The sequence below is a fragment of the Akebia trifoliata genome, chromosome 1 (genome assembly GCF_017979445.1).
Source record: "Akebia trifoliata isolate Shusen 1 chromosome 1, ASM1797944v1, whole genome shotgun sequence".
NCBI lineage: Eukaryota > Viridiplantae > Streptophyta > Magnoliopsida > Ranunculales > Lardizabalaceae > Akebia > Akebia trifoliata.
In genome coordinates this window covers 169,558-195,116 of record NC_141375.1, presented here as the reverse complement: position 1 = coordinate 195,116, position 25,559 = coordinate 169,558, and the positions used below count along the sequence as shown (strand labels likewise).

General features: G+C 35.8%; 4 protein-coding genes across 8 annotated transcripts in view; 1 reads left to right on the top strand and 3 right to left on the bottom strand.

Moving 5' to 3' along the window:
* Window positions 1-3,323: 3,323 nt before the first annotated feature.
* On the top strand, window positions 3,324-6,587 carry LOC147410211 (triacylglycerol lipase OBL1-like). The gene is made up of 5 exons (XM_086432714.1): window positions 3,324-3,711; window positions 4,366-4,586; window positions 5,091-5,124; window positions 5,229-5,899; window positions 6,133-6,587. Exons 1-5 carry the CDS (start codon window positions 3,360-3,362, stop codon window positions 6,409-6,411), a joined length of 1,557 nt encoding a protein of 518 aa, XP_086288840.1. The 5' UTR covers window positions 3,324-3,359; the 3' UTR covers window positions 6,412-6,587.
* On the bottom strand, window positions 5,787-10,997 carry LOC147410210 (uncharacterized). 5 transcript variants are annotated; one of them, XR_015175745.1, is made up of 6 exons: window positions 10,892-10,996; window positions 9,724-10,735; window positions 7,760-7,941; window positions 7,612-7,678; window positions 7,358-7,527; window positions 5,787-5,922 (listed from the first exon to the last, which is right to left on the bottom strand). XR_015175745.1 is itself a non-coding variant. In XM_086432722.1 (5 exons), the coding sequence occupies exons 2-5, from the start codon at window positions 10,726-10,728 to the stop codon at window positions 7,486-7,488; spliced, it is 1,296 nt and encodes a 431-aa protein (XP_086288848.1). In that variant the 5' UTR covers window positions 10,729-10,735; window positions 10,892-10,996; the 3' UTR covers window positions 7,257-7,485. The 5 variants fall into 5 exon arrangements, 4 of the variants coding, with proteins under 4 accessions (XP_086288848.1, XP_086288852.1, XP_086288861.1 ...); XM_086432722.1 differs by lacking the exon at window positions 5,787-5,922 and having other exon boundaries at window positions 7,257-7,527; XM_086432726.1 differs by lacking the exon at window positions 5,787-5,922 and having other exon boundaries at window positions 7,257-7,527; window positions 9,724-10,956.
* A 2,139-nt stretch (window positions 10,998-13,136) lies between these two features.
* LOC147410209 (glucan endo-1,3-beta-glucosidase 5-like) lies at window positions 13,137-15,467 on the bottom strand. The gene is made up of 2 exons (XM_086432705.1): window positions 14,490-15,467; window positions 13,137-14,392 (listed from the first exon to the last, which is right to left on the bottom strand). Exons 1-2 carry the CDS (start codon window positions 14,828-14,830, stop codon window positions 13,261-13,263), a joined length of 1,473 nt encoding a protein of 490 aa, XP_086288831.1. The 5' UTR covers window positions 14,831-15,467; the 3' UTR covers window positions 13,137-13,260.
* Window positions 15,468-17,132: 1,665 nt separating this feature from the next.
* LOC147410208 (DNA-directed RNA polymerase V subunit 1-like) overlaps window positions 17,133-25,559 on the bottom strand; it is a 51,565-nt gene continuing 43,138 nt past the window's right edge. The window contains 7 exon segments of the mRNA XM_086436438.1: window positions 17,133-17,844; window positions 18,325-18,439; window positions 18,860-19,775; window positions 19,777-19,987; window positions 20,183-20,323; window positions 20,455-20,628; window positions 25,113-25,395. Coding sequence (XP_086292564.1) covers window positions 17,629-17,844; window positions 18,325-18,439; window positions 18,860-19,775; window positions 19,777-19,987; window positions 20,183-20,323; window positions 20,455-20,628; window positions 25,113-25,395 — 2,056 coding nt within the window. The 3' untranslated portion in view covers window positions 17,133-17,628.

Below are 25,559 nucleotides of genomic sequence, written 5' to 3'. Positions count from 1 at the left end.
CCTTATTTTTATCGATCTAAATTTAAATATTGTTGTTTTGAAGTTAAATCTCATTATTTTGAACCCAATTTCATATTTAATTTTTAACCCAATTTCATTGTGTTTATTTAATCTCACATTTTCATCATAACTCAAAGGCATTCTTTGACCCAATGCTTAAAATCTCCACATGAAAAACATTGAAACAGAAAAATAAAAAATAAAAAATTATAAATTCAGAGAAAAAATATAAAACAATGAAGAAAATGAAATTAGTAATACCTTCTTAATATTAATTCTACCCCTCTTGTAGTAAAAAACACAAACATATTTTTTGCTTGATTTTTTCTGCAGAAACTTAAATCTTGAGATCAAAATTAAAAAAATAAATAACTAATTTAAGAGTTAAAACCTCCACTCATTACACGAAATATGAGATCTTTAACTTAATTAATCAAAATATGATTCAAAATTGAAATCGGATTAAAAGACGTTAATAATAATATTTCAAAGGAATGAATCTAAGGAATTGAATCCTATCACTCTCAAGAACAATCTAGCAACAACAAATACAAACCCTAGAATATGCGAGATAGTGGTAAAACCCTTAACTTCATTAAGAAGATAAAATTAGGATTTTCTTTGAATCCAACGATGAAAGAAATTTTAATCCAACTGTCTAGATTAGATTGGAATTTTTTTTTTTATCTCACAATTAAATCAATGACATTTAGGTAATTGAAAATGCTACAAGGGTAATTTAGGTATTTAGATAGTAGACCGACAGTTGAGCAATCATTAATAATGGTTTTGATCAGGTCAACAGAAGTCTAGGACACTAATTTCCCCTATTTCACATGAGAGTGTTACTAAATTACCTTTTACAAAATCATCAAAAAATTTAAAATTTAAAATTTTATTTTACGAAATATCTGGAAAAATAAAATAGAAAATATATTTAGGACTTATCCACAACAGGTATGGAAGTACATTGTTGCATATTTGAGAATTTGTATATGATTGAAACAGACACTCAAATAACGAGAATGACTTTTGCAATTTGCACGTAAGAAAAGGGCACTTCCTGTTTAGAAAGCTTACGAAACCGCATGGCACAAGTTGATTAAAAAGAATGTCAGAAACTGACTATCTATATATATCGCGTCAGGTTCAAGAGACATGAGAAAACATATGTAAAAACAATGTAACATAAATAAATTTTCAAAATATGGATTAGAAGTTCAGATTGAGCTGATTTTTTGTGAGAATGATCTTTATGATGGAAAGATCATCCGAAAAAAAAAAAAATTCAGTCCAATTTAAAACTTCTAACCCTATTAAAAGTGACTTAGAATGTGGACCGTCGATTTTTTGTCAATTTTTATCTATAATTTGTAAATCACTTTAATGGATTTAGAAAATTTTGATTGAGTTGATTTTTTGTGAGGATGATCTACTCATCATAGTGACCATCCTTGTAAAAAATCAGCTCAATCCAAAACCTCTAACCCATATTTTGAAAAACCATTATTTTTTCATATATTTTTACATATAACCCTTAAACCGCCGCATATATATATATATATGAGAAAATATATGTAAAAACAATGTAACATTAATAAACTTTCAAAATATAGGTTAGAAGTTTAGGATTGAGCTGATTTTTTGTGAGGATGATCTCTATGATGGAAAGATCATCTGAAAAAAAAAAAAAAAGTAATCCAATCTGAAACTTCTAACCCCATTAAAAGTGATTTAGAATGTGGACCGTCGATTTTTTGTCAATTTTTGCCAATAATTTGTAAATCATTTTTGATGGATTTAAAAGTTTCTGATTGAGCTATTTTTTATGAGGATGATCTTCTCATCATAGTGACCATCCTCGCAAAATATCAGCTCAATCCAAAACATTTAACCCATATTTTGAAAAACCATTGTTTTTTCATATGTTTTTGCATATGACCCTTGAACCACCCCCATATATATATATTCTCCATTTCAAAATGCTCACGCATTCCTTCTTAAGTAACACAAATCTTCACCCTCAGCCCCAATAGACTTGGTGGTTTGATTTTTATGGGAAAAATAAATTTTAATTTTATAGAGAGCCAAGTTTATTTTATCGAAAAAAGAAGCTTCCACCACATGGCACTTTTACTGGCCCACGGGCTCACGATGAAAGTTTGGCCCAGCTTCGGATGGATCCACTACTCCTCCAGCACACAAATCGAAAAATAATAATAAAATTGCTCACAATGCTTAGAGAATTTGAGACCACTAATCACATAAGCCCACGTGTATTAAATGCATCCCTAATTTACAAAACTACCCCGTTGGGTTTGATGTGGCACACACTAAGAGCACGAACTAAATCGGATAGGATAGATGGATGGATCTATCTTTCTATGAATATATCTTACTAAAACTAAAAAAAAAATGGATATAATTAGATATATAGATAATTATATATATGTAGCGTAGCAAGAAGCCCCAAATCCTTTATTTGGCCAGGAAACGAAACACTGCACTGCTTTGGGCCCAGGAAGCGAAGGGAATGAACTCAATTGCTTCTCCTCCGTCTATGAGCACTATGACGAAAAATTCTGTGAGCAAAAAATCTCTCCACAAAATCTCAAGATGATTGAAGGTGATAGGAAAATGCTAACCTCAGTCCATTGGTTGAGGCTTTGAATCAACATGACAATGTTTGGGAATCCCAAGAAATAGGACTGAGGCAGAGAGATTTTTTGGTCACAGACATTTTCATCAAAAATTTCATTAACTCCACTACGTGCCACATCAAGCCTAATGAGGGTAATTCTGTAAATTGGGGATGCCATTTAATACACATGGACTCATGTGATTGGTCAACATTGGATCCTATGCGAAAAAAGTTTGAGTAAAAAAAAAATTGTTCCTCCATCATGAAAGTTTGGATTTGAGGAAATACACAGATTTTCAAGAGATCAGTGCCAATTTTCTAGGGATTAACACACAGTTTCCGAAGGATATATTTTTATTGGGAATCACTAAAATCTCAATGGTCACGTTCATGGATAGCCTCAACCCATGTATGGGAACTATTATATTAATAATCTCTAGAGAATTGAAGCTGATCTCTAAGAAATTTGCACTTTTCCTCAAATCCTAACCGTAATGTTGATGGAGACGGTTGAGGCTAGAGGAGTCCAAGACGAAATATTGCCTTGAAACCAATCTTTTCTGATTACTTTTACTCAGCATAACAACAATTTGTTAGTTCGGATATTCTTTTTGTTTTCGCTTTTCTTGCATATGTGACCATAGCTTTAGGGGAAGAAGGTATAAATAACTCCTCCTAATAGCTCGCATAAGATCATGTAGCGAGGGAGAGGATTGCAATGGCGGCCACTAAAATGGGAAATGGAAAAGAAAACAGAGAAGATGCATCGAGCTTTAGATATATGATAGTTAAACCTGAAAAAGGTGCAATGATAGATCTATTACGATTCTTAATATCATCGGATGGAAGTAGGGGTACCATATTTGTGGAGAGCTCCGAAGAAGATCTAGATGAGTTGGGTCCATTCAATGGTGATCATAGATGGGTGATCATCGTCTCGATCATCGCTCGGAAGATCCTAAACATGTTTAGAAAGCCCATGGAATGTACAGGGTGTATGGTGGAGTTTGTATTGAATCTGCTCTCTGATAACGAACAACTCCTTGGTTTAATCTACAATCTACTTAGAGGTAGCATATAAATTCAGTGCTCTCTTCCAATTCCAATTCCAATCCAAATGGTTTTTAATTTTATCATCCTCGATTGGTTTAATCTAAAATTATTATTATTTTCTTGAAATACAAATACAAGAAGAGTTAAGGATATTTTGATACTTGTATCATAAATGATTTTTACAAAAACATTTATAGTTTTTAAGTATCGAAGTGCCTCTATGATTTTGCATTACTAGCTAATAATAGTTAATGTATTTTAAGGATATCTTCGAAAAATAAAGTTGCAATAAGAATCGTGCTGGAGTGACCTCATTTCACACTTTGATATGATGAAAAGTATACATATGGTTGGTACATACCTTCATGTCAGAAAAGTGCGAAATGAGGTCAATCTTTGAAGTCACTTCAGCATTATTCTTGTAAAGAAAAATACAAACGTCCCCATAAAACATTTCAAGTCAACATTTCCCCATATTTCTAAATAAATAAATAAAATAGTCAATCTAGCTAATTTTGTGCAGTACACCAAAATATGAATCATGCTTCATCACTAAACACATAATGCCCATATTACACCCTACTCATAAGTTATAATTGGTTACAGTAATTCATTTGTTGTAAGAGGGCATGGCTGATTTGATGATTGTTTTAATATATATATAATGGCAGGTAAAGTGGTGATTCCACGTAGAGATTCGGATACTTTCATAAGCACAGTTGGTCACTTGGACGAACGAGTAGATCTACCACTATACAACAAGGAACGCTACTCTTTCGATGGTGGGATCCAAATCGAGGACCGACCTCTTATGGATCTTTGTATGGTGGCTTCCAAGTTAGCCTATGAGAATCCTAAAGTCATTAGAAATGTTGTCCTTCATCACTGGAAGGTAACCCATCTCTCTCTTGCATAAAAGGCACATATAAGGTTAAATGATTTGATGAGTTTGGATCATAAAATAACATACCTTTGATTTCTAATGAAAGTATTCACTCACCCCAAAATGGTCTTGTTCGTCTATTGAGCTTCCTTTCTAACAATGTATGGGTAATACAGGAAGCTCATTTTCCCCTCTAGGTAACATTAGTCTTGTTTCCTACTATTTTATCTAAAGCTACATCTTCATTCGATACTTGATGTCTTTATATCTTCACTTAATGTCTTTAATTCACATTGTCTTCAATTGATTTATAACATCTAAAATAAACAATTCAGTATTAGGGTTGATTATCAACAATCTTGGAATCAATTGGATGAGTAGGACATTGCCCATCCAAGAAGTGTTCCAAATGAAATTGGTGTATTTGAAACTCTTTGTGGAAAGCCCCTCCTTTTTGTTGAATTATTTACTATTAATTGACATTTAGATTTTGATGAATTTCGGTAAAATCAGATGCATTTCGTGGAGTTTATCAATGGCTGGAATGGTAAGTGAACATCTTTCTTCATCACTATAGTTGATGATTATTCCATCGCTTTCTCTAAATTTTTTTTTTTTTTTTTTTCACATTATTGGAATATATATTTTAAGATTTCCAAAAAGAAAGATCCACCCAAGTCTTCATCCTCTGTGACAACTGTAGAGATGCCAATTTTATTTTAATCAGCTTCAGAGGTACGGAACCTTTTGACGCAGACGATTGGAGCACAGATTTCGACTACTCTTGGTATGAGATCCCAAAAGTGGGCAAGGTCCACATGGGCTTCTTGGAAGCCTTAGGTTTGGGCAATAGAACCGAAACCTCCACCTTCAAGAAACACCTTCAAGTTCACCCTTCATTTCCCGAGGAGGAGCCTACAAACAAAGAGGAGTTCATCCCAGGAATGATAGAGATCACAGCATACTATGCCGTAAGGAATAAGCTCAAGAGCTTACTAGACGAGCACAAGAACGCAAAATTCATTGTAACGGGACATAGCTTAGGTGGGGCACTTGCAATATTGTTTCCAACCACGCTTTATTTGCATGAGGAGAAGGAGATGATGCAAAGGTTGTTGGGTGTCTACACATTTGGACAGCCTAGGGTGGGAGACAGTGAGTTAGGGAGGTTCATGGAAGCCCATTTGAACCAACCGACTCCTAAATACTTCAGGGTGGTGTACTGCAACGACCTTGTCCCGAGGTTGCCTTACGATGACAAGACATTCCTGTATAAGCACTTCGGGTCATGCCTCTACTGCGACAGCAGCTATATTGAACAGGTACACATCAATATTTTCTTCATCTGTGACAACACTCAGCAGGTTTTCAAAAATCAATAATATTTCTTGGGATGCCTATAGTTGATTAAGAAATTCTTAATCATTACAGATTTATGACGCGTTTCTTTGAACAAAAAACCTTTGTCGAATATAAAGAATTTTATTTATCATAGATGAAGGTATAGTTGCAAGTTCTTTTTTTTTTTTTTGATAATTATTTTGTTCCTATGAAGAAAGTGGACGAAGAGCCAAACAAGAACTACTTTGGGATGAGTTACCTGATTCCAAAGCATCTAAATGCGGGTTGGGAACTAATCAGGGCATTAACAATGGGCTACGCTAATGGGGAGGAGTACAAGGAGGGGTGGTTTTCTATCTTTCTTAGGGTGCTAGGACTTGTATTCCCTGGTATTTCTGCTCACTGCCCCACAAATTACATAAACTTGGTGAGGCTCGGAAGAGAAGTTCACATGTCCTCCTCCATCTATGTTTCCAGGCAGAGTTGGTTTTAGTGTCATTGCAAGGCACAATTTGTTATCATACAGTTGGGATTGCATATTCAACGCCTTATATCTAATGTGTGAGTTTATGTAGTTTCATCAGCCTTGAAATAAAATTATCTGAGATTTTGTGTGCACATGCACGTGTATTTAAATATATAAATTAATGAGGTAAAGATTATTGGCCATGATTCTCTGATTAAAGGTTGAAAAATAGGAGAAACTCCTGTTTCTGTAATGTGACATTAAAGGGTGACTTGCAAGCCGAGGATTCATTTTCCAACACATGGGAAGGTAGAGAGCAACCCATTTGACAACAGCCATAGTCGTCTACCCAAAAGGGATTGCTCAATAATCACAATCTCATTCCCATATGGGAAATCATGTAGTAGTGAGAGAGAACAAACCAATGTGCAAAGAATATTAACGATGCCATCTTAAGTTGCGTCAATATGTTAAGCAAGACCTAGATCATCAGTGATTTATATACAATAATTCAGTATAGAGGAAAACTCATCGGCTGTAGCATTTAAGTTACAAATTAAAAATTAGCACTTGATTTACAGGCATTCAAATTTCCAGTGGAGTACCATACAGCCTACCTAAAAGACATGAGTAAAACCTTGGAGAACAATGAGAAGTTTGTGGCTGAGACAGAGACTAAAAAATAACATTGTATAGGGAGCACAATGTGAATATCAACCATTTTTCTAGTGTAAGAAAAGGTTCCTATCCACCACTAGGTGACCAAAATTTATTTTTATCTACCAAATTTAGAGTAATAAATATAATTTATGACCATAAAAAAAATGGAGGGTCTACAAGTTATAGTCCTTCACTCCAATAGATTGAAAAGATGTGCACAAAAGAACAAATTAATTTGATAGATAGAAGAGCTCTAGAACATTCTCAAAAACAAGATTTATCACTTGTACATTGATCATGAGATTTGGCATACCTTTCTCACAAGTAGCAAGGCCACCGTATAGAAGAACACAAGCATGTACAAAAAGTAACAAAATAGTGAAGAACCATTTCTCTTGCACTTCAGGATCCAAAAGGCGCACAATAAACAATTTGAAAAGATTAATATCTTGTCATATTTCGCCACTTGTCCTTCAAATCAACCTGTACAATGTAATATTTTATAGTTAAACCCAAGTACCAAAAACACCCAGGACTTAGCACATGAGAATACAGCACTGTACTTACCACAGTTCTCTCTTCAAATATTTCACGATAGTTGTCTAAAATGTATTTCCAATTCCCTTTACCATACCTTCATTAGAAAACAAAAAGTGAGATAGTACATATGTGATAATATAGAGCTCAATGGTAAATGAATATCTAACAAACATACTCTTTTACGGCATCTCTCAGTGTTTGCTCCTCAAGTGAACTCCATTTCTTCATTTTTCTCCTCCTAGTAATTTTCCTGAAGTCTTGCTTTCTCAATGGAGAAACAGCCCTGTTCTTTGGCGTAGGTAAGTTGGGACGGCTAGGTGATCCTTCGTGTGAGGACTCAATTGAATCATCATCCCACTGCACAAAGGGATATCTATTAGTCAAGGAAGCAAAGACAAATTGAGATGCAGTACAAATTATAAACAAAAGAGAAGAAATGCATACTGTGTACCCATATCATGCACAGCCCAGCAAGTCTGGATTTCTAAACATCCTTTATAGTCTAATATGTATTAATATCCTTTAAAAAATACAAATCTTTTCTCAGTGTACATGTGTCATCAAAAGTATGACACTCCCGATAACATGAGCAGAAGACACTCCTGATGAGGAGTCAGGACATGAACACAGGACTCAAAGAAATCGTGCATCTGGAGCAATTGAGACACCTGGCTGAAAGAGATAGATAATAAAACATACATATTTCACCATCACTAACAGACACTAGAGACTTACACAGATAATCAACTAAAGCAAACCTCTAAACTTCCTCAACAGGGGACCTCCTGCCTTCTTATCTGGAATGAATCTACACACAACCGACCTCAGAGACATTTCCTTTCCGATCACAAAGCCCCATTCCAAATGTCATCAACTAAAATAGAGCTACCTCCAGCCTGTTTGAAATGAAACTCCAATTTGTTTCTCTTCCCTATTGAAGCCCTGAACAGCAGTGTTGTCTCACTTTCTTACCTTTGTATGATAGACCCAAGGATTTGCCCAAGAAGGGCTAAGGTTTTGATAATAATGATGAATGACAGCCCACAACCAGCAAGAGTTCCGCCCCGAGCAATAGCAAGCACCATGAAGGCATAAAATTCTGTGGGCAAAGAACCTTGGACCCTAGAGTTAGTTTAATAGTTGAGTTGGGTCCAAAAATTTGATGCCCACATTGGTAGGGGTTATAGAGTGGCCCTACACAATACCATGAGCACAACTGAAAATAAAAAAGTAATTTAATAGATAACTAAAGAGTAATGACCAAAAAAGGTAATGCAGACCAATGGAATCCAAGAGATGGAAAAGAATTACTAATCGTTCCAATCTATGAGAGAGAGAACACAGCTATAATGGAACTCAAAAAAATGATGATTACGATTGAGCTTGAAGAGCACCTAGGAAAGATGTTTGGTAAAAACTTAGATCATTATGCTTATCTATCAAAGGAATTAAAATGATATAAATTGAGGCAGCTTTCCTTAGATATTTTTATCAATCTATCGAATAGTAAGGTGTTAGGACTTTGGAGTAATCTTTTGAGAGGATTTTGGAGTATAGGGTCAGAAGTTTTCCAACTACTTACTAATGTCTTCCATTGGGAGCTATCTTTTAGGTTGAGAGCATATGGTGTAGTCTTAAAAAGAGTAGGTAGCCAGCTGGCTGACTCATCTTAGAAAACCAGGCACTTACCCCGAAATCAGTTATGAAGCAGATCGATAAATTGATCAGTGATATAAGTCAGGAAATTTCAAATATCACCATATTCCCCAAAGGAAAGGGATATTTTAGATTCACGGATTTGAAATTCATAGTTGTAGCCCTTTAACTTCAAGAGGTTTTGGTGGAAATTAACACCATTTGTAGGAAGTTGATCTTTGCCAAATGGTTATCGTTAGAGAAAACCTCAATTGAACAATTAAGGTTTGGCATTAATTCCCTGTTTATTGATTTTCAAAAAAGAAAAACATATTGACAAGGACGGCTTTCCTCTTCAACCTCCATCTTTTATATTGCTTTGGTTTCCTTCTAATGAAATCAACAAGAAGAAAGGTCTGGTCCTCAAATCTCATACAATAAATGAAAATAAAAGTATCAAATCAATCTAGAATGATGAATGATGAAAATGGTATGGTACGGTACCTCATAAGTACGGGCAGTATTGTTCCGAAACATTAAGCTGGGTTTTGGACATGCATTCTGATTAACTTGAACATCTTCAACGGAACGATCACAAACATCCATGTCTACCACATTTTGGTTTTCCACTGAATTCCCATGATTTATCTCTTCCCTCGTCATATTAGATGATAAATTTGCAGCCATACGTAACGCATCGGGAAGAGGGTCTTTGACCACTGCTCGTAGATCTAAGGAACTCGACTTAAGAGCTTCCCGTACTTTTCTAACTTCAGCTGATGGAACTACCTTGTATTTAGTATGTTTTTCCATGTGACGAATCTCCACGGAAGAATCCAAATCCATTTCATGACCATTATTATCCTTAGATAAATCATTTTGTCTCTCCTCTGAAGCTTGGTTTTCAACTATTGAAGCATTAGTTGTAACTGCTGCCGCGAATTCAAGAAATGAAGGGTTCATTTCTTCCGTTGCTTCCGCTAGAAAAAGTCTAATCGATTTGAAAGCGTCATCCCGTGTATCCTTAGATAAAACTTTATTACGAAGACTGAGACTCCACAATGCTGCTTCAATCTCATCCCTTGAATCCTTCAATCGATCCGAAATCAAACCAACGTTGGTACCACATCTCTCCATATCAAGGATCCTACCTCTCCAAATCTTGACAACCGCATCAAAATAGTCACGACAATCATCCGAATTTTCTCTCAAGAACTTAACTGTGCAATCCACAGCGATAGCACAGTAAGCTTCTTTCATCGAATTCCTGATTTTAACTCCATATCTGTGATCTAACTCTTCGATTATTTCAAGGGTATCGAGAATCTTTTCGGAAATAGTACCTTTGTGGATTTCCGAAAAGATTCTTCTAAGAAGAATTGTTTTCATGAGACGATGATCAACCGTTGATAGGGGAAGAGTGTAAATGATACTGTTTATCAAACGATCTTCGATTGGTTGACGAACAAGGAATTCGAGGATCCATCGTGCTATGTGTGATTCCATCATTTAAATCCTAATTTCAACAATATATAACATACAAATTACAAAGATACAATTTTGAAATTAAATTCTTAAGATGGTTTCAAATTTCAAAATGAACCCAAAAGTAGCAAGCAACATCAGTGAATCTTTGAATCTACCAAATAAATAAATAGGGAAATGAACCCACCTCAAGACACCACTGCTTCGGAAAGGAAGGAGGAGAGATGAGCGTTAGGGCTTCGATGGGGTTTTCACGGTTTTTTTTCTTGTTTTTTTTTGTAATAAAATAAAAATTCAATTAAATCTAGTTATTATTATCCAAAAAGACAAGATATTTTTGGGTAATTTAGAGATACCCCTCAACATTTTGGGGAATATTTGAGATACCCCTCTCTTATTCTACTCTAGATTATTAGATATTAGAATACGAAAAGAAAATGAAATTAATGACCTAGACACCCACGTCTTCAAACTCTAACCTTAAAAAAAAAAAAACGACTTTTCACCCCCAAAACCAGTTTTCTTCAACCTCTGGAGTTATTAAAAAAAATTAATAATTTCTCTAATGCTTGAACCATAAGATTCTATCTACGTTTTTAGCATTCAAACCTCAAGAGCAAGCAAGGAATTTCAAAATGTAGAATATGATAGGTTTTTTGATAGGCCAATTAAGAATTTTTCCTAAGAGTTTGAAAATAATGGATTGGATTAAAGGATTTATAGTTTAAAAATAATTTATGTTAGAGATTATGAAAAATTATTTTATTTAAAAAAAAAATCAAGAATTTTGACAAAAGAATAAAGATAAGAGGGTATTTAGGTCTATTATAGATGAAGGTTAGGAATGTATTCTATCATGATGTAAGAAAGATTCCAATCAAAGACAAAGATTCATTAAACCATATTTAACACTATATTTGGATTGAGAAAAATAAAGAGAAGAGAAAATAAATGAATTTTTTTTCATTTTTCTTGTTTGGATTGTTAAGTGGGGAAAGAAGAGAAAAAAAAATGTAAATTATCTTTTTCTCCAAAAGTAGAGAGAAATGGAGAGAAACTCTTTTAAAATATTTTATAATTTCAACTCTTTCACTAGATCTATTTTAAAATTCCAAAGTTGTTTCTAGTTCTCTCCTGTCAATTCAAACATGGTAGAGAAAAATAACATTTCTCTTCTCTTCCCTTTTCTGTTAAAGAATAAGATGCACTATATTAAGATGCATGAGGTACATTGTATCATTGTTAGTGTATCTCATCCCAAATGAAAGGTTGTGAGGAAGGATATTCTAGAATGTATATTGATATTTAAAATATATCAATTGGGATATTCTAAAATATTTATATTATGTAGTTTTCATATATCTTGATTGATGTAATGTCTATAAATACCCTATTGGGACTTTAGCAATATTATTTTAGAATATCCTTCATCACAACTTTCCATTTGTGATGAGATACACTAATAATTATACAATGTATCTCATGCATCTTAATATAGTGCATCTTATTCTCTAACATTTTTTATTAATGGGTTTCTCTTCTCTCTACTTCTCTCAATCCAAACATAATCATAGAATATTGTTATTATGAGAATCTTCACACTTTTTATATTTTGGTTGGATGGAATCATGAGTTATAGATATCCTTCTATGTATTTCTCTATCGATTTTCTATTTCCCTTCTAATATATTTGTTTTGTGATTTACTTAACCATCACCCTCAAACCTACATGTGAATCAATCCCATCTCCAGTGGTACCTATCAATTAATCTCCCATGCTTAAATTAGATTCTTAATCAATCTAAGATTTATACACTCCGGACACTATAGTGCAAATTATAATCTCAAGATCCGTGCCACATTGACATCCTAAAACACATTTTACAACATTGTTGATGAAAAGAACAATTGATTTCCTTGAGTATACGACACCCGCATCTCAAAATAAATAAAGAAATAAATAAAAGTACCCATGGTTCTGTGCACATCATCGCTTATCTCATTTCTCCAAATCTCAAAGCAAGCAACTTCATATTTAGTTGAATCTCTAGCCTTTTTCTGGAAGTCCAACATATTTTTAACAAATTTTGTGAACCACTACCCAAAGATGTGTTTATTGCAGTTCATAAATTCATATTGTACCAATAATTTCCAATTAAAACTCATGTAAAAGTCGAATTTCTACAAACCTGGGAGGAATAATGTAGTCTAGTAGGCGAAAAGAGCATATTTTAAAGAAAAATGCGGTATTGGCCTTTGAGAGGTTTAGCACCTTTAGGATTATTTTGAGTTTTTTTTTGGTCAGCTTAGGCTTAGGGATGCCTTCATAAATTTGGGCTTTATTTTTTCATTATTTTTAGAATGTATGACTGGCTTTGACTAACCAGATTTGATTCATTAGGATGAGATCCACAGCTAGTGCACATGCTTACCAACATGAACATATATATACGTGAATATAATATGTACACAACATTAGATTATATTAGACAACTCCTTTACAATAAAATGACTCCTCTTTCTTGTAAATTAATTGCTACAGTACAATTCTCAACCTCAAAGACAAACACTGATGATCAAACCCAGCAAGACAACCATCATTATCCCACCTTGATGAGGAGATGAGGAAGGTTTGGTTCTAGGACGTGGAGGAGACCTCGCATGCTTCCGCAAATCAATCATGATCTCAAATCGGCACGTGTTCTGAGATGGATCCGTGGTTGTAATCACTGATAGATTAGAGAACTGACATGCTTCCTTCTGTTGATTGGCCGTCTGATAATACATATTAAACGCATACGAAGCATTGCTTCTAACATCCAATCCACCACAACTCGACCCATATCCAAGACTTGTGCAATCAGCATAAGTGCACGCATAGTTAACACTTTCTGCGAAATTTGGATCCATTGTATTTGCTCCAGGTGACATTACACACCATTGCTTCGCCAAATATTTGACACCCTTTGCTGGTAATAGACTTCTTCCCTTCCCCAAATCTAAAGGGTATTTCATCGTTCCATCGTAATTAAAGATGCCCCAATGGCGCTCGAAATTCCCAGGTTGGATGCTTTTTGCATCCTCGTCGATCAATCCAAAAATATAAATTTCGGGTGGGGTTGGACGTTTCGGGGTACCTTTACCTTGAATTATGCGGTTTAGAAGGCCTTGGTTAAACTTACGGGCATATTGTAAATTAGCATTTGGATCACCATCTGTTGGCCATCCAACTTCCCCTATGATCACAGGAATCGATGGGAAACCGTTCTTTTCAAGGGCCCAGATAAGAGTGTCGTAATTGGCTTCGAAGACATTGGTATAACTGACAGGGCCATCGATGACAGGTGTAGAGTTTCCTGAGAAGAATGCATAATCAACAGGGAAATGTGGGTCAGCATAAAGGCTAAGGAATGGGTAGATGTTGATGGTGAGGGGACAAGCGTTGTCGCTGAGGAATTTAACAATGGAGATCATGAGGGTGTGGATATCAGATCGGAAATCACCACCCGACGGTAGATTACTATCGGTTTGGTAGACGTCTGCATTTAGTGGTACGGTGACCTTGACTTGTCTACCTAGGCCGGCTTTGATGAGGGCAGCTTGAATGTTTTTGAGAGCGGGAAAGGTCACTTGTACAAAGGCGTCTTTGTAGGCGTGGAGGAAAGGTTCGTTACCAACTGCAACACACCTGAAACTCACAACAACATGTTAATTAATTATGTCACTTATTATTAGTTAGTGTGAGTTTTCACTTATTATGAGTTAGCGAGATAGTAATTAATTACCTGATATCGACGCCATTTTTTGAAATATAGGTAGACACGTTCTGCCTGACCCAATCCACGGCAGCTTGGACATTACTAGCAAGTGATGCTAGGAATTCATTTGGTATTCCAACCATGACTTCTATCCCAGAATTCCCCAAAGCCCTTAAAGCGTCATCATCAGGTTCGAAGAGCTTCACCTTGTTGAATCCATTGTCCTTCAATAGCTTGACAACTATGTCACCTGGCAATGGATGCGTAGCTCGCGTGCCCCAGTTAAACCCAAGCCCCTCACACACAATAAATCCCTTACACACTACATGCACAAGAGCGAACCAAAACAAGAAACCTTGGACACCCATTTCTCTTTCTGTCTCTCTGTCCGTCTGTACTCCTAAAACATCTTTAAATGAAGTCCTTTAATTCTTTAATCAAAATGTGTTTAGAAAGGCAAAAAGAATTTTAAAAGCAGCTAACAATTAAGGAATACGATTCCAAGAGGTAACCCATTTGGAAATATCATTGAATTTAAAATTTGTAGCATAAGTGGGGTACATGGGAAATTTGCCTAAAATAAAAATCTGTAAAGCAAGGAATTGAGTGAACTTCTTGTTGACCTGATTCCTATTTTGTAAGAAATGCACCTTTTCCAAGTTTTTAGTCTTTCTTTCATTCTTTCTTTCTGCTTGGGTAAAGTTCTTAAGAAAAGTCTATTTCTTGCTCCCTCTTTTATGCTTTTGTTGCTTTATTGAAGAATGATTTGGGAAGAGAAAATTACTAAACAAACACATATGGGATTAGCCAATTTTAATCCTCTTATCTATCCATTCCATCCGTCCGGATGACTATTGAACCTCCACTTGTCTGAATTATGAAGATTGCTTTGTGGAGTTAGCAACTACTTTTTGAAAAAGTTTCCGAGTTAAGATTGATATATTGAAAATAAAAATTGACCTCTCATACATGTAAGGAGCAAGGTGTAGATAAGAATTAAAAAAACAGATTTGATAATAAACGGTCCCAGAACTTTTAACTTTTTAATGAATGGATTTCTTTATTTATGTGATGTGACGTGTCGCTCCTTCGACCACTAAAATCTATCACAGACAACTGCAGAGGAAAATTACAACAGAGGATCTGATCCCCCGATAAATCCACAAACTCAAATGGACAAGATCGACCATTCAAATGGTTGATCTTGACAATTTGAATGCAATTCATATTCAGACGGGCAAAACCGATGATTTATAATCATTGATCAACAATTCAATTCATTGATCTAATAATTGAAAGGGGATGAGGGGGCATTAAGAAAGAAAAAATCTACCAACTAGACTTTCGAGATACCAATACAAAATTAGAGAGTACTTGGAAAGAAATCCCTTCATCGAGTAATTTCCATATATTTAAACACCACAATCACCCCTTCCTTCATTACCTGTCATCTTTATATGGACCTCACATGTGAAACATTCCCTCATGAAAATTGGAATCTGGGTTGATCCTAACCTGTTTTACTTCATTGGTTCATAATTCACGATTTGCCACTCTAGAACAAGCCCTATTTGTAGAGATAGTTTCATAAAAAGAATTTAGTCATTATATTACTCTATAAAAGAAGACTTAGGTTAAGGAACATGTCATCTGTTGTCCAAAACCCGAAACATGGGTATCTCTAATATGGCCCAAAACGTAGGGTATCTAACAGGGGTATGGTGCTATATTGGATTCATTGTTTTACATGAATATGATTAAATATTCCTGAAAATGGCATGGAACTCCCTCAACAAATTCCAAGCCTTCATTCTAAAATAAAATCTTACTCCTTGACAAATGAAAATGATAAAACCTTCAGGGAAAGGAAAAAAAACACAAGAAATATAGAATATTAGATTTTCCTAGGAATCACCAAAATGTACAACTAATCTCCCCCAACTCAGTTGACATAATGACACAGGAAATGCATCTATCAATAAATTTCTAAATGAGAACATTTTGATCGCACCATACTTCATAGAACTGCCATCTCTCTCTTCCTTTTTGAAAACTACTACTATAGGTGCTGCTTTCATGCATGCATGTCTATAAAACCTATACTACGTTCACTACTTCAAATGTTGTAAAAATAGATTAAAGTGGTGCTCTTAATGTACTATATTTGCAAGTTTGTTAAAATTTTGTTGCTCCTAGTCTTCCTGTAAGATCTTGACCATGGAACACCTTATTGACCATACGGACTTTGGAATCAATTAAATAAGGGAAGTCTTGACTTCGTAGTTAATTTGGTACATTTAGTATTATAGGTCTGCAATTACATTAGTTATTAGCTCACCTGAATTCTCTGGCAAAACATTTGGCAATAGTGTATTTTCTTCTTTTTCTTTTTTTCTGTAAGTGACTGTTGTGTTTTCTTGAGAACCATCGATTTTTCTGCTTTGAAAAAACTCTCTTTTACTATTTCATCACAATCCTCAATTTCCACAACAATGTAAGATACTTTGATTGATTCCACTTTTTATATATTTAAAAGAGGAAGAAAAATAAAGCAACTTTGTACTTTACAACTACGTAATTTGTAGCAAATACTAATATACAACATCATATTCATACATACCACACAAAGTTTATGGAAAAGCCCTTGTAGATATCAACATGAAACATCCAAATAGAATAGACTTAACCGAATTTCCCAGGAATCACCAAAATGTAGTGGTGCTTCTTTCTGCCTGTCTATAAAACCCATAATACATTCACTATTGATTGATGTAAAAACAGATTTGCAAGCTTGTTTAAATTTTATTTCTGTGCTGGAAACTAAACAGACAAATTAAAAGGCATAAAATCCAAACTATATACCCATGGCTTTTTCTTTCCTGTCATTTGGCATAAAGTTCAAATGATTCATTAAAAATGTAGTATGGTAAAAACCGGTCATCTAACCATATGGTTAAACTTCTCAAGAACAAAACAAAGTGTGGTCATCAGAAACATAAACAGTACATACATGCAAATACCAAAAAGGGCCGGGGATGAGATCAAAGGTACGCAGGCTGGCATGAAGCTGCTTCCTTGAGATAGGCCAGAGCATCGCATAGTGGGAAAGTTATATACAGTACAGAAACTATAACTACAAAAGATAAGCGGGATGGATGGGTCAGGGTCACATCTGCTGCTCCCTATTCTCACTGAACCTCTTCCCTCCTCCAGAATGAGGAGGTTTTCTCAAGTACTTGGCATTGAAAGATTCAGCCATCCCAGGGTACTTTTCCTTTACAAAGTTCTCCATACATTTGCGATAGGAAAAATCCTCCCTTCTTCCATCCGTCGAGACAATGTAGAAGCACCTGCTATCTTGGAAACTACTGTGTTTACTAACCTGAAAAATAAAATACCAACATTAATTAGTGGTAAATCAATGATACATGTTGCAGTTGATGTTACATCGTCAGGAAGTATTATGGACATATGAACACCGACTTCCTAGAAAAGATTACAAATCAAGCAACTAGACTGAGTCCTGGATATGACACTAGAGATTGTTATGTTGAGATTATAGTTCTGCTTTATTTTGACTGGTACTCCAAGCTATAAAAGATGCCTTTGTAGTGACACTTGTATTCTATATGAGAAACATCATTTATCATTCAAATAAGCATGAAATTAGAAAGGCAGGTCTTCATACTCTGATGGTCTTTTAGAATATGAGAGAGAAAAGCATTCATGAATTGCTTCCACTTAAAAATCCTACAGAAATTCAGCCAATTTTTCTAGTGAAGGCAACCATGCAAGTACAAGAGTGCTAGGAAATTTTTTAAATTTAAACCACTCTAAAGAAGTATGTCATAGCCCAGCATACCATGACATAGTCAACTCCAGTGCCCATCTTCATTGCTTTATCGGGATGGTATGTAAACACATTATCAAGCACATACAATTGGTCATCAGGTGACAGTGGATCATCGTCATTGTACCTGCACAGGGCAAACAAACGTTTTCTGAGAAGAATAGTTAGATAAGATTAAACAACCAGTCATGCATGGCACAAGAGAATAGTTGGGGCAAAGTAGTGGCTATAGCCCCAAATGCTATTATGAAGAATCAGTATAAAGGAAGCATATAAGCAATGATCAGGGTTTTGTGACAGTTTGCTGAAAATATTTGATGGTAATCATAATCAACTACGAAATCAAATATTTGATTGGAAACTCTAGGGAATAATCAGGAGAAAAAAGAAATATATATATATATATAATCTAATAATTGTCATTATCAAACTACATACCAAAAATTTCATGCAATCACAATACCTTTTCTAATACGTAACTTTTTTTAACTAACAAAATTTGGAAGTATCAGCATTACGAGATCCCTAGTATATAAAAAAAAGCTACCTGGATTGTTGCATGATTCTTTTAATGGACAGCATAATCGGTTCGACATCGGCAAGAATACACTGTTCCTCAGATGTGAATTGATCTAATCTTTGTTTTGTTGCAGTAAAAATGTCACTTTTATTCCAATCAGTTCGATGATCCAACTTTTTGCTCGACTTACCACCTGAGCCACTTTTCCTAAGTTTCCAGTCCCCAGCATTTGAGGAATCCCAAGCAAGAGAACCTGTGGGTTTCTTTACCTCTTCTCTCGTTACATTAGTGTCCCAAGCATGTGATCTGACATGAAACTCTTTTTGTTGGTCCCACTGATTCTGCCCTTCATTCTCACCCCAATCATTTGGTTGAATTTGTAGTTGTTTTTGTTTATTCCAGTCAGTCGTATCTGCTTCTTCTGCTCGTTTGCCCCAAACATCAGAAAGCTCGGCCTGAGAAGAAGGCAGCTTCTGAGATTCCTTAATATTCCAACCCCGAGAACTAGGGGATTCCTCCAATGGCTTTCTAGAGTGGCTCACATGTGACTCTCTCCATTGACCCAACTGAACTTTTCCATCATTTTTATTCCAGCCAGTTGTATCTACTTGTTCAGAACTTTGACCCCAAGCATCACAAGGCCCTGACTGACAAATCGGGTTCTGAGATTTTTCCCAAATATTTGCATCAGCTTGTTTGCCCCAAGGACCACAAGGCTCTGTCTGAGAAGACCGCTTCTGAGTATTCCAACCACCGGATCTAGGAGATGGTTTTGTTGAGGGGCTCGCCTGTGTTTGAAAATTATCAGTACCCCAACCAGACCTGGTGGCAGTGTTCTCGAGATCCGAATGTTGATCAACTTTCCATTCTCTTGATCTGCCAGATTTTGCAACTAAAGATGAGTTTATTTCCCAATTGGATTCACTAGTATTTTAATTATCCCGTGTCTTGTCTTGCTCCAAAATCAAAGATTGGCCTACCATAACCAGTGTCCTGCTCTGGGGATATGCTCAGCTCCAATTGCCCATTTTCAAGATCAAGATCATCAATTTCCCCACCTAACCATGGGGAGTTTGATTCTTGTTCGTTTGAACTACTCCTTACTAGCTGGAGATAGTTGTACACATCCATTACACCATCTTGGTTCAATCCCATCTAACAGTAAAAAGAATTAAAGTTAGGAACCATTCATAATACCATAGATAAAGCAAAAGATAAATTTTGGAAGACCATGTAACAAGGCTGAATGGGGATCATGATTGGATTATGATTGGAGAAACCTCTACTATACATACCAGCCAAAAAATTAATCAAGAAATTCAGAAAATATTATAAAAGAAAAGACCTAACCTCTTTCTTGTTCCATAAAATCTCAAATCGAGTTCCCGTACCAACTGTGACATGCTTACCCCAGGAACAAGAAGCAACTATGCTTGACAGAAAATCTATATGGCACTTCTCAGCAGCCCTCTCAAAGCATTTCCTCGGTGTCTGTGTAAAACATAGATGAACATAAGCTACAAAGATAGGGGCGAGTTCAAAAAGCATCAAAGCAGTGCCACCCATAGAAGATATAAATAGTTTCCTATACAATACAAATTTTAAATAAGGTAACTCCTTACAAAGAGTGTAGCTTCTGTAAATGGTACTTGGACATTCAAAGAACGAAACAATGCTTTATAACCACCAGTATTGAACCCGATCAAATTTCCGGTGCACGCCATGCTATTTGCCACAAGTACGAGGTGCTCTTTGAGCACACCTTTCGCAACCATACTAACTGCAGCTGAGAGCCGCTGGCAATAAACAAAAGAAAAATAAAGAAGAGACAAAGTGAAATTCATTCACCAACACAAATACCATTTATAGATCATTTTTTTACATGTTTTTGCAAAGCATTTCACATAAATACCGTTCCAACATTTAAGTGAAGAATTTCTAACGAAATGTTATGCTATCCACATTTAAAAAATGATCATGTTGAAAGAAATATTTTCAACAAAAGATTTTTGAAGATGGAATCACACCTATAAATCACATATTTTATTCAAAGTTTCCTTTTTAATAGATAGAGATGAAATATGGAAATGGTGATCAAGATGATCAGCCAGTTACAGGACAAGAAGACAGAACAATAACAATACGAGCAGCAAAGCAAGCAAGAAGAGCAAAAACAAAGCCTACCACACATGCTTGTTGGGTATTTTAAGAGTCCTTAGATATTAGAAACTTTCAATTGTAGAAACATTGAAGAAGTTTCAACCTTGAGACAAAAAGACCTTTATTAGTTGCCAAGTCCTTACTTAAGTAGGACATTCCCTAGTTGCAAAATTCAAATTTTAGTAAGTTTCTTTCATTGGTGTCCGAGTGAATTTTAGTAGTTTCCTTTCTTCTTGTGTCTGTTAGTTTTCTCCGTCGCGTTTTAAGAACTTGGTCCATCTAGGATTTGGTTTGAAAATTAGTTCTTCCAAATCTGAGGAATGAAAACACATTGTTTATCTTCCCCATATTTTTACGAAGCTTGAGACGACTAGTATTAGCAATTAACTGAATCCCTATTTTGCTCTACTGTTTTATCCATCAACACTGAATCACATACATTGAATGAAAAGGATCAATTTTGAAATTAGAATGTTTGAATTGTTTACCATGACAGTGGAGTTCAAAGATTCCAATGAAAGGAGGCTTGAAATTTAATGACTAACTTGTGAGGTTTGAGCACTGGCATATATGAAACTCATTATTCTCATAACTATTCCCTTTTGATGGTGGCTATAAACAAATTTATATATATATATATAGGAGGGGAGGGGAGGGGAGGGGAGGGGGGGGGGGGGGGGGTTCGGCTGAACATCTTAGGACGACAACGTTGGTTGACAAAATTTGTCCTATATGGCTTAAAAGTTTCGGATTGGACTGATTTTTTGTGAGGATGATCTCTATGGTCTCACAAAAAATCAGCCCAACCTGAAACTTCTAACCCCATCAAAAGTGATTTACAAATTTACAATAAAAATTGACGGTCCACAATTCTTCAACTTTGTAAATCACTTTTGATGGGGCTAGAAGTTTCAAATTGGGCTGATTTTCTATGAGTGTGATCTCCTCACCATAGAGATCATCCTCACAAAAAAACAGCCCAATCCGAAAATTTTTAAGTCATATAGGACAAATTTTGTCAACCAACGTTGTCATCCTAAGCTTGTCAGCCAAACGTTACCCTATATATATATATATATATATATATATATATATATATATATATAATGGGAAATGTTCAGCGCAAAACATTTTGACAAACATTTTGGCAAACATTTTTAAGCCATCAGATTTAACGCAAATGAACAGATCAGATTCTATTTCACTGTTTTATAAAATTATACGTTAATTACAGCGCCGTCCCTCATTTTAAGCGTATTTAGTGCGACATCCCTCTTCCCTTTCAAACCGATCGAACGAGGGTTCTGTTCCTTTCTCCTCTGTCGAACCCTCTCTCATTCTCACTGTCGAGTCTCTCTCTCTCTCTATCTCACTCACTCACTCACTCTCACTCTCTTTCTCTCTCTCACTCTCTCATTCTCTCTATCTGTCAGTTTGATGATCAGTGAATGAGCTTCAATTCCTTTGTAGATGCTCACAAGGATGATGGATGCACTAACAAAGGCCATGGAAATAGAGTTTAAAAAGCTAAAGAGAGAAGTAGCAACGAGAGAAAAGGAAGTAACATTGTCTAAAATGGAGGAAAACAAACAGAAAAGGGCGTCGAAAGCGAGAGGGTTTGAGAGAGAGTGAGAGTGAGAGAGAAGGGCGTCGAGAGAGAGAGAGAGAGAGAGGGTTCTGTCGATAACGAGAAGGTTTGAGATAGAGAGAGAGTGTGAGAGAGAAGGGCATCGAGTGAAAGAGAAAACGGAGAGTTAAACTCTCTGAAATTTTTTTTTTTTTTGATTTTAAAGAGAAAGGGATGGGGCACTAATTTTGGAAAACATTAAGGATGTCAGTGTAATTTTCGTATAACTTATAAGTTATACGTTAAATCGAGTTTGAGCCGTCCGATCTCTCTATATCCGACAGTAGAAAAATGTTTGTCAAAATGTTTGTCAAAATGTTTTGTGTGGAACGGGACCCATATATATATAGGGAAATGTTCAGCACCCTAAGTTTTACCACACACTTTAACAAACGTTTTTTGTCTTACATGGGTTAGAAGTTTTGGAATGAGCTGATTTTTGGTGAGGATGATCTCTATGATTAGAAGATCATCCTCCCCAAAAATCAGCCCATTCTGAAATGTTTAGCCCCATGTTTACACGTTGAAAAATCGTGGACCGTCCATTTTTTGTAATCAATTTTGATGGGGTTAGAAGTTTTGGAATGAGCTGATTTTTGGTGAGGATGATCTCCTCACCATAGAGATCATCCTCACCAAAAATCAGCTCATTCCAAAACTTCTAACCCATGTAAGACAAAACGCGTTTGTTAAAGTGTGTGGTAAAACTAAGGGTGGCGAACGGGACCCATATATATATATATATATATATTATATATATATATATATAGGGAAATGTTCAGCACCCTAAGTTTTACCACATACTTTAACAAACATTTTTTGTCCTACATGGGTTAGAAGTTTTGGAATGAGCTGATTTTTGGTGATGATGATCTCATTGATTAGAAGATCATCCTCCCCAAAAATCAGCCCATTCCGAAATGTTTAGCCCCATGTTTACACGTTGAAAAATCGTGGACCGTCCATTTTTTGTAAATCAATTTTGATGGGGTTAGAAGTTTTGGAATGAGCTGATTTTTGGTGAGGATGATCTCCTCACCATAGAGATCATCCTCACCAAAAATCAGCTCATTCCGAAACTTCTAACCCATGTAAGACAAAACGCGTTTGTTAAAGTGTGTGGTAAAACTAATGGTGCCGAACGGGACCCATATATATATATATAGGGAAATGTTCAGCATCCTAAGTTTTACCACACACTTTAACAAACGTTTTTTGTCCTACATGGGTTACAAGTTTTGGAATGGGCTGATTTTTGGTGAGGATGATCTCTATGATTAGAAGATCATCCTCCCCAAAAATCAGCCCATTCCGAAATGTTTAGCCCCATGTTTACACGTTGAAAAATCGTGGACCGTCCATTTTTTGTAAACCATTTTTGATGGGGTTAGAAGTTTTGGAATGAGCTGATTTTTGGTGAGGATGATCTCCTCACCATAGAGATCATCCTCACCAAAAATCAGCCCATTCCAAAACTTCTAACCTATGTAAGACAAAACACGTTTGTTAAAATGTGTGGTAAAGCTTAGGGTGCTGAACGGGACCCATATATATATATAGGGTCCCGTTCGCCACCCTTAGTTTTACCACACACTTTAACAAACGCGTTTTGTCTTACATGGGTTAGAAGTTTCGGAATTAGCTGATTTTTGGTGAGGATGATCTCTATGGTGAGGAGATCATCCTCACCAAAAATCAGCTCATTCCAAAACTTCTAACCCCATCAAAATTGATTTACAAAAAATGGACGGTCCACGATTTTTCAACGTGTAAACATGGGGTTAAACATTTCGGAATGGGCTGATTTTTGGGGAGGATGATCTCCTCACCATAGAGATCATCCTCACCAAAAATCAGCTCATTCCAAAACTTCTAACCCATGTAAGACAAAACACGTTTGTTAAAGTGTGTGGTAAAGCTTAGGGTGCTGAACATTTCCCATATATATATATATGGGTGGCGTTCAAGGGCCAACTTTTTAGCAAACTTTTTGGCAAAACATTTTTCAAAACATAGGTTAGAGGTTTTGGAATGGGCTGATTTTTGGTGAGGATGATCTCTATGGTGAGGAGATCATCCTCACCAAAAATCAGCCCATTCCAAAACTTCTAACCCATGTTTACAAGTTGAAAAATCGTGGACCGTCCATTTTTTATAAACTGTTTTTGATGGGGTTAAAAGTTTTGAAATGGGCTGATTTTTGGTGATGATGATCTCCTCACCGTAGAGATCATCCTCACCAAAAATCAGCCCATTCCAAAACCTCTAACCTATGTTTTGAAAAATGTTTTGCCAAAAAGTTTGCTAAAAAGTTGGCCCTTGAACGCCACCCTATATATATATATATATATATATATATCTGAAATCATTCATCCAATAATCCAAAATGATGAAATACTGCCTCCGGCTTATTAAAAAAGACAATTTAAGGTGATCATTTTCCATATTTATCAGTATTATCCAAAGCCTAAACTGGGAGGATCAGAGTATAACCTGAACTGTTTGATCAAAAGCACAAGAAATGCCAAATACTTCCTGGACTTGTTTGATGGCATATGGAATAGATCGCCTTATATCAATTAAATGGATTACTGGAAGGCATGAATCCAGGACAACCCTCCAAGCATCACCGTTTTGCTTGATGACTGCTTTCTCGAGAATTATTTCCAAGGCCAGCTCACCCTTTTGAGTCCTGCAAGGGTTTCTTACCCAAGTTGACATATCTGAACTAATCCAGATAATGTTCGCTGCATGTACTCGAGGATCACCTGTGTATGGTCACTAATGAAGGGTAGGAAAAGGCTGATGAGACTGTCTGAAGGCATTTCCTAATTCACACGCTTGATGAGAACCTGTTTCAAACTCATGACGTCGCCAACCTATATGAACTACCATTAGCACTCCAATGAAAATGCACTAACTATGATGTCAGGACTGAGA